At 40.6% G+C, this 9534-nt stretch overlaps 1 protein-coding gene across 2 annotated transcripts in view; it reads left to right on the top strand.

Moving 5' to 3' along the window:
• The first annotated feature begins 3794 nt into the window (after window positions 1-3794).
• The window catches only part of LOC120524862 (cyclin-T1-like), a 37025-nt gene continuing 31285 nt past the window's right edge, over window positions 3795-9534 (top strand). For both annotated transcript variants that reach the window (XR_005632859.1, XM_039746665.1), the window contains exon 1: window positions 3795-4001. Coding sequence is in view for 1 of the 2 variants with exons in the window: in XM_039746665.1 (XP_039602599.1) it covers window positions 3832-4001 (170 nt within the window). In the remaining variant the exon portion in view is untranslated. The remainder of the gene's footprint in view (window positions 4002-9534) is intronic.

Below are 9534 nucleotides of genomic sequence, written 5' to 3'. Positions count from 1 at the left end.
CAGTGATGGTTGTCTCCACATATACCGCTTAGAATTAAGGCCAAAAAGTTCTATCTTGGTCTCATCAGACCAGAGAATCTTATTTCTCACCATCTCAGAGTCCTTCAGGTGTCTCTTAGCAAACTCCATGCGGGCTGTCATGTGTCTTGCACTGAGGAGAGGCTTCCGACAGGCCACTCTGCCATAAAGCCCTGACTGGTGGAGGGCTGCAGTGATGGTTGACTTTCTACAACTTTCTCCCATCTCCTGACTGCATCTCTGGAGCTCAGCCAAAGTGATCTTTGGGTTCTTCTTTACCTCTCTCACCAAGGCTCTTCTCCCCCGGTAGCTCAGCTTGGCCGGATGGCTAGCTCTAGGAAGGGTTCTGGTCGTCCCAAACGTCTTCCATGTAAGGATTATGGAGGCCACTGTGCTCTTGGGAACCTTAAGTGCAGCAGAATTTTTTTTGTAACCTTGGCCAGATCTGTGCCTTGCCACAATTCTCATGATTCTCATTTGCTCTGACGTGCATTGTGAGCTGTAAGGCCTTATATAGACAGGTGTGTGGCTTTCCTAATCAAGTCCAATCAGTAGAATCAAACACAGCTGGACTTAAATGAATGAGATCTCAAGGATGATCAGAAGAAATGGAAAGCACCGGAGTGAAATATATGAGTGTCACAGCAAAGGGTCTGAATACTTAGGACCAGGTGATATTTCAGTTTTTCTTTTTTAATAAATCTGCAACAATTTCAAAAATTATTTTTATTGTCTGCCAATATGGGGTGCTGTGTGTACATTAATGAGGAAAAAAAATAATTTAATTGATTTTAGCAAATGGCTGTAATATAACAAAGAGTGAAAAATTGAAGGGGGTCGGAATACTTTCCATACCCACTGTATTTGTATGTGTATATATGTGTTGATATGTGTATATATATGTAGATGTGTATATGTATGTACATGTAGATATGTTTTTGTGTGTGTATGTGTATATATATATATATATATACCTGTATATGACAGCAACACTCATAACAGTGACAAAACAATTACATTGACAATCATGTTAAGTTATTTTTAAAATGTTTCCTTTTCTTTTTCATAACTTCTTTAACACACTACTTCTCCGGCGGGTATTTTGCTAGTTTTGAATGTGCACCTTTAAGAGCTCCAGTACAAACTGTTCCAGACTGAGTACTGGGGAGTGAAAAAGACTAAATGTCGAGATTAAAGTCGACATTTACACTTTATTCTATTGTTTATTTTGTCAGTAGAATGTCGCAAACTAAACTTCATCTTTAAATGAATGTTCAATTTACTAGATTTTCTCAAACCCCTTCATTAATTAATGTAGCACATTAAATGCTTTATATTAAGTGTTCCCCGACCCAGTTGTTAATCTCTATGCGCTTCTTCAACTGACTTCCTCTTGCACTGAGAGGCGCAGACAGCGATCGCCGCACATTGACTTCATGATGTTCCTGCTCCAAGAACATTCAGAATACTAAGAGAAATACTTCATATCTTCTAAACGATGAAATGCAATAAAGCATGTATTAAACATGGGTGGCGGGGGGCACGGTGGCGTGGCTATAGAGCTGCTCCCTTGCATTAAGGGGTCCCCAGTTATATGTTCAGTGCAGTACAAAGTCCCAAAAACTGGATATATGAATGGGTATCGCACAGGTTTAACTTAAATATTGTGTAAATATTGGGCTTGGTGGGTCGGAGACACGAACGCAGGATTAAATGGATGTTCTTCTTATTGCATGCGTGCTGTCTCTATCTGACGTACTAAACCTCCAGTTTCTATCCTTGCTTTTTCTTTCTGCACATAACCAATCACCACAAGATAAACGTCTTTGTGAAATTAAAACAAGTTATAAACTTAGACCTCGGAGTTTTCAGAACTTTAAATTATTAAAGCATGTGGGGGCACGGTGCTTGCTGGGATGGAGTTTTCAGAAATTAAAAAAAAAAATCTTCATTATACATGCTTAATTATGCCATCCATTCAGGGTTGCGCCCATCCCAGCAAGCATCCTGTACGAGGCAGGAGTCAATCCTGAATGAGACGCCAACACATCGCAGGGTGAATACGTGCAACATATAAAGTAGCAGGGTCAATAATACATAACAAAACCCCACATCCTACATGTCTTTGAAAGGAAATTGAAACACGCCGAGTAGACCCACCAGAAAAACATGCAAACTCAAGGCAGGGAACACCCGGGAACCCCCTTGCTGCTGCGAAGCAGCAGTGCTACCACCACGCCACCGTGCCCCCATATGCTTTAATACATTCTAAGTTCTGTACATTTTAAGTTTTGAAAACTCTGGGGTCTAGGTTTATAACTTGTTTTAATTTCACAAAGACGTTTATCGTGTGGTGATTGGTTATGTGCAGAAAGAAAAAACAAGGATTGGAACTGGAAGTTTAGTACGTCAGATAGAGACAGCGCGCATGTAATAAAGAAAGCCCGCTCAGAAGAACATCCATTGAATTCTGCGTTCGTGTCTCCGACCACCACATCACGAACCCAACATTTACACGATATTCCAGTTAAACCTGTGCGATACCCATTTATATATCCAGTTTTTGGAGCCTCGTCACACTTGCCATAAAGTTCACTACACTGAACATACAACTGGGGACCCCTTAATGCAAGGGAGCAGCTCTATAGCCACGCCACCGTGCCCCCCGCCACCCATGTTTAATACATGCTTTATTGCATTTCATCGTGAAGAAGATATCAAGTATTTCTCTTAGTATTCTGAATGTTCTTGGAGCAGGAACATCATGAAGTCAATGTGGGGCGATCGCTGTCTGCGCCTCTCAGTGCAAGAGGAAGTCAGTTGAAGAAGCGCATAGAGATTAACAACTGGGTCGGGGAACACTTAATATAAAGCATTTAATGTGCTACATTAATTAATGAAGGGGTTTGAGAAAATCTAGTAAATTGAACATTCATTTAAAGATGAAGTTTAGTTTGCGACATTCTACTGACAAAATAAACAATAGAATAAAGTGTAAATGGCGAGAATAAAGTGGAAATGTCGAGAATAAAGTCAACATGTCGACTTTAATCTCGATGTAAATGTCAAGAATAAAGTCAGCATGTCGACTTTAATCTCGACATTTAGACTTTTTTTTTCTTCGCTGTGTCCGTATTTTTTTTTTCACCGTGACCCTAATACGCTTCCGTAGTTGCTAGATGATTTTGCATTAAAGTTATGTTTGCTTTAAAACTGGGGTGGATTTTTTTAATATACATTACAGTTTGGACGCAGGAGTCACGTCTTTCACAAGGGCCAGAACTAATTACATTTTAACGCACGGGAGAACCAGTGCTTTCTTTTTGTCAAGCAGCTCAATTAATTCAGCTGCTACGTTTTTTTTTCCCCAACAGCGATTGTCTGCAATTGAAAAACCTCAAAAACTGCGTCGCTGCAATGACAGTTTCACAGGCTTTTGAAAAATGTGAACTTACGAACACCTGACGCAGAATCGAGGCCATGCCAAATCACAGTCAACTGGTGTCCAGGAAAACTAGATTTTATTGTTTTGTTATATAAAACACATGCATTAACGATTTATATATATGTGTCTAAACAATTAATTAAAGAATCTGTTGGAGGGACAAACGTGTCTGGATGAGTAGTACCCACCCTGACTAACCTGTTGCCGCATATCATACCGTCTTAAAATCAACAGAGCGCAACTGCAACCCGTATTGTACTTCTCTCAAAAAAAGTAGAAGATGCGGAAATGACGTCACCGGATGTGAGGCCAGAGGGCGGGCTGGCTCGCGTCGCTCTCTCTCTCTATTTTATTTATTCCTCTCAGCGATGGCGGCGGAGTTTGAGTCTTCTTCTACCTGCAACGGAAAATGGTTTTTTACACGGGAACAGATCGAAAATAGTCCGTCTCGCCGAGCAGGGCTTGACCCCGACAAGGAGCTCTCGTACCGACAGCAAGCCGCCAACCTTCTGCAGGATATGGGACAGAGGCTCAATGTGTATCTTTTGTTTTTTTCTCTTGTTGTTGGACTAGCGGCCACGGGAAGCCGGCCGGGTGGCATGGAGATATTCTAAAAATCGGGCGCGGGAGTTGCGTAGGACGACGTGATCCACATTGCGCAGCCTCACTGTACTTTTATTTCCGAGTGCTTCTGTTCTTTCGAGTCTTTTAAACGAAATGCGTATTTTTTTAACCCGGGTGTCTTAAAAATGCTAGCTCCAGGACCTGTAGGCCGCAACCTGGGCCTAGCGCAGCAAGGCAAACCGATCTTCCCCGACGCTTAGTCGGCTAGCCTGGCAGGGACGCGGGTGTCGACGTCTTTATCGGGCACTTATAGGAGTTGAGTCCAACACGTGGTGTGCACGAGGTTGTTAGTTTTAACGTGTCTTTGTTGTTTTTTCGGGGTGGACGGTGGCTAACCTGCTGTAACCCCATCGATCCCGAAACGGAAGTTTGGGGTGGGGGATGGGTCAAATGAATACAGTAGCTCCCTTGGTTAGAATTTAAGGGTTTCCAGTTTTTTAGGATCTCAGACTAGCAGTCGAGTCTTAATAGATGTGCTTGTTGAGGTGGTGAGGTCGTCTGGCCGCCTTTGGCTATTCGTACAATCAGAAGCACCCTGTAACCTTCTAAAGCGACTGAGTGTTCTCCATGAATTTACTTCAGTTCAGAATTGTCCCTTTGTTTCTTATAACATGATAACCGTGAATAATACTCAACTGATCAGAGTCACTTTTATTCGCCAGTATTTAATATACAGGAATTTAACTTGGTAGGTTTGGAATTGTATATAACAGAACACAGCATCACATACAAATAGGTTGAATAACATTCATTATAAACAGTTACAGAATAGTGCAATTACAGTATGTATGCACACAAACGCTCACTTGCACCTTTGTACGGTATCTGAGTTGAAAGACCAAAACTGAAAAGGGCAGGCTAAATTACTGGTTTGTGAGGGCTGTAGCTCAGGCAAAGAAACTGTTTAGGTGTCTAGTTTTAATGTACACAATGCATCTACCAGAGAGGAATTTTTGGAGCAAGTGATGAATGGTGAGATGAGTCGATGGGTGAACCTTCTGAAATGGTGTATGGCACGAGATGCACCCAGGTGTGCAACAGATAGAAGAGCACAGCTAATTGATTTTTTATAACGTCCTAATAAGTGTAGCAATAAATACAATTTTGGATTTTTCTCCATTTTTTTTCCTCCATAGTTGCCATGTTTTAAATGTGGCAAGAAGTGACACAGATTTTTGGTACACAGAATCGTGCAGTTGGAACAGTTAAAATATTAACTATTTATAGTAGTAGTTGAAGACCGGTCCTCCCTTGCCTTGTGTACCCAGAGTATTCCTCCGGTACCTTTTTTTGGTATCGTGTGTGTCTTGCCCATTGCTTCCTTGCTTGTTCCCATTCCCGTAAAGCCAGATTCTCGGACACTGTCATTTCCAAGTGTGCTGCTTGCCTCCTTTTGACTACCAATAATAGATGGGACCTCTTTAACCACTGTGAAAACATCATTCATATTCTTTCTGTTGCTCCCTGTCTTTGGAGAAGACTCTCTTTGTTAGTCATCTGCCTTTCATCGGGATCCTTATGTGTTTTAACAAGCAGATTCTCAGACTCCTTTCCCGTTGTGTTGCTTGTTTCCTTTCTGCTTAGAGTACCACCAGTGGTAGACCGGATCCCTTTACTTGCTGTGAATGCATCATTCTTACAAATACCCCTTCCCTTCTTTAGAGGAGACTCTCAGTGTTAGTCTGGTAACTTTCCTCGAGAGCCTTGTGTGTGCCCAGCGCTTCCTCACCCTATCACATTCTTGTTAACCCATATTTTTAGATGGTGTCGCCTTATTCACCTCTTGTCATGTTATTGGACTACCACCATTAGTAAACAGACTCCCATTGCTTGCTGTAAAAAAAAAAAATCATTTGTATTGTTGCACATACTTAAAGGCATCTCCCAGCATTCATCCTATGGCTTTCCTCCATGTCCTTGTGTGTCTAAACCTCTGTTGCCTGATGATTCCTCATGTCTGTAGGATTTGACCTGGAAGCCAAAGTAAAACTGGTCAAGTAGGCCAAAGCAAAACTGACCAGTCTGGTTGTTCAAAGGGTCCACACACAGTACTGTTGTATTTGTTATATAGTAGATCAGCTGTAAAAAGTAATTTAGAGAAAATTTGATTTGTTCTTTCTAGCTGTAGATATGGTTGGCAAACCTAACAACATTAGAATTGTAAAACCCAAGCAGACAGTAGTCATATCATCAGGTTTTATTTTGTTCCTGTCTTGATACAGTAGTTTGTACCAGATTCCCAAAGTCTTTTGTGGGAGGAGAGTGCTGCTTGATTCCAAATGTGACTGCACTTTGTCTTAAGGTACACCAGAGCAAGTTTTTAAATTTAGTTTTAACCGTGTTAGCTGTTTCTACCTTTTTGAGAATTTTAGAGCTCGATAACAGCTCCCCTTTTACCCATAGTGTGGCATAATGATTAAGGCTTTGCTTGTTAAACCATGAGGTTTTGGGTTCACATGCTGCTGGTGCTGTTTGACCATGAGCAAGTCACTTCACCTGCGAATGCTCCGGTTTGGGGGAAAGACCAAAAGACTTGTAGCCAATTTTATCGCAAATGTTGTAAATCTACGTGGGTAAAGATGTAATAACTAATTTTTGGTTGGAGTATGGTGTACCATTCCATTTGGGGTGCATTTCATACCACTCTTGCATTGTATAGGCAGGCAGTGGGACATGTTGGTTAAGGCTTACTTTAACTTAAATCCTGAGGTTGTTGGTTCAAGTCCTGACTCCTGCCACTGTGGTAAAATTAAAAGTCTGAAATTGCTGTTGACCCTTCAGAATCTTAGCAGCACGAGGTAACTGAAGCTTAATTATAGATTAGTATGTTGTAATGAGCATGGTGACAGAAGAAACAGGCACACGTAGAGCGATGCAGCTACTCGGCTTCATGTTTTTGAAAAGTCCTGTCTGCTGTGATATCTTTCTGTCATTGTGACTATTGCATCAGCATATTGTATAACGCCAACAAATACAGTGTAGATCAACATTGTGGTCTGTGTAAAGACTGTGTTAAGGCACTGCAGCTATATAATGGCATCACATGTTTGCATATACAGTTAGATAGTAGTCAATTATTCTTTTAGATGTGCAGTCAGAAGATGGATGTTGGGAAGCCTCCTTTGTGGATGTGCTTGTGATAGACAGATTTGTTGGTTTGGTTGTTTTGAGTACTGAAATCTGCATCTCCCGGCATATTTTGCAATATATGTTTTCGTGAGCATAACTTCCAGTTTTTTCAGACTTACATAGACTCCCGCACTATTGCTGTAACTCAGCAGAGGTTTCCATTTTTATGATTTTCGAGGGTTTAAGGATTTTTGAATTTCACATTAGGGATTCTCAGTCTGTAATAAAATAGATCAGTGGCTGTACGTAACAACCTCTAGCCAAATGGTGTCTTGTCTCATTTCCAAAGCGTTGCAGCAGGCTGCAGATTTTTCTTGTAGCCAGTTGTTGTTAATGGTGCATACTTTTTGTTTAATGTTAGCTCTCTTTCTACTTAAAGACAGTTAAGTGCTCATCAGTTCTGATTCTCTGTCTTTTTTTAATATTTTTCTCAAAGATCTATGTTGAATTTCCCTCAGGAAAAAAACAAGAGCACTGATGAGCATTAGAATGAAAGACTCTACTTAATTCTTGTGATTCTCAAAAGAGTTGGCCTCTGTTTAGATAATGCAGTGAGTGCCATCCTTAAGATGTAAAGCGGATGTCCTGTCTGACTGATCATTAAAGATCCCTGGGCATCTTTCAAAAGGAGTAGGGTGTTTCCCCCTGTCCTGTCTAAATTGTCTGCCATTGGCTGATTTATTCTGGACCGCTAATCATCCCTTGTCCCTTTATGGCTAACTGTTTCTCTCATTTCCTTTACCACCTAACAGCTAATGTGTGGTATGTGTACTGGCACAAGAATCATCCAGGTGGAAGATGTACATTGGCAGTGGTTGAAGTGGCACCCCTATCTATGTAAAGCACACTGAGTAGCAAGAAAAGCGCCATATAAATGTACATTTTTTGTACTGCATTCTGGGCTGGTACCACATCTACCTCAATAAAAGGATAAGTGTCTGTTCGTCTGGTTGCTATGTTTCTTGTCATTCCAACAGATGGCACATCACAAATCTTTTTAATAATGAACTCTGCATTGTGTTTGTTATTTCAATAGATGCCGTGTCACAAACATCAGCACTGCTTTTATGAATCCCATACCAAATGGCATATACTTGAGACATGCTTTGCATGGTACACTGAAGCCAATGTTGATTCCTTGGGTTTTAACTCATCCTATACCTGTAGCACAGCTATTAGTAGTTAAGTGCACTTTTTTCTTTTTTTTGTTGAATCACATTGGCAGGTGTGTACATAAAAGATGAAGTGAATATATAGGTAATTTTTTATTTTAATTTTAAATGCCTATAAAGTTAAGTAATATCAATTGCCCATTACATTTAATGGACACATGATCACTTCTGTACTGTTGCTTTGTTAGTGCACTAGTTGTAATCTTAGCCAGAAGTAAAACTCCCTTAAATGTGTAGTCTAAATGGAGATTATTACAGTTTAGCATTATTGAACTGTTTTGTTGTACAGGAGTCCTATCCAGGGGTGTTTTCTGCTTTCCGTATAATGCTGCAAGGAGACCCACTGCTCTAATAATAAAAAAGGTACTGCACAAAATATTTGTTTTTATTGATGTGCAGCATACAACACTTTCTTTAAATGTTTTTGTTTTGGTACATTTAATTCAGTTTGTCCGTGTTTATGGATTTCAATAGATGGCTGCACAGACATTTTCTCTTAATCTATCTGAGCAGTGGTACTCAGTGTTTTGGATTGATGACCACTTTTCTAATGTCAAATCTAACAGAGGAGCAACTTGAGTCTGACGATCACCTGTTAGCATAATTTTGTATTTTTCAAGATTTATTTTAACAAAGTTCTGCATTTGCAATTTAGCATGCCAGCTTATCAGCCAGTCTCCGATTTACAGCAAGAATATTGTCCGCTTGTCGGCCACTTGAATCACACACGAGGATCCCTGGTGGTCTATGAGAACCACTGTATTAGAGCCCCTCCCTTGTTGTTAGGAGCATTGACCTGTGTTTCCCTGAGCTTCAGGAGTCCTGGAAATGAGACGTACACATTGTGTGTGCTGTTGTTTTGACCTTCTAGTTAAGTTAACGTTACTTTCCTACAGCTGTAATTCATCCCTGCCAAAAAAATACAATTTTCAGCGCTTGCATTCAGTGGTGTTTGTAAGGCAGGCTGGGTAGATTTGGGTAGTGTTGAGCAGTGATGGCAGGAGCATTGAGTAGCACCTATTCAAATCTTAAGATTGTTTCGCCATTGATTGGGAATCTGCTTCAGTGTGATGTGATAATACGTAGTGTTAAACAGTGTTACTTAAATGCAGTGAGGAAAAAGTTGTCATTGTTTTCACAAGTTTA

This window comes from Polypterus senegalus, chromosome 3 (assembly GCF_016835505.1).
Source record: "Polypterus senegalus isolate Bchr_013 chromosome 3, ASM1683550v1, whole genome shotgun sequence".
In the NCBI taxonomy this organism is placed as follows: Eukaryota; Metazoa; Chordata; class Cladistia; order Polypteriformes; family Polypteridae; genus Polypterus; species Polypterus senegalus.
This window is presented reverse-complemented; position numbering and strand designations above follow the sequence as displayed.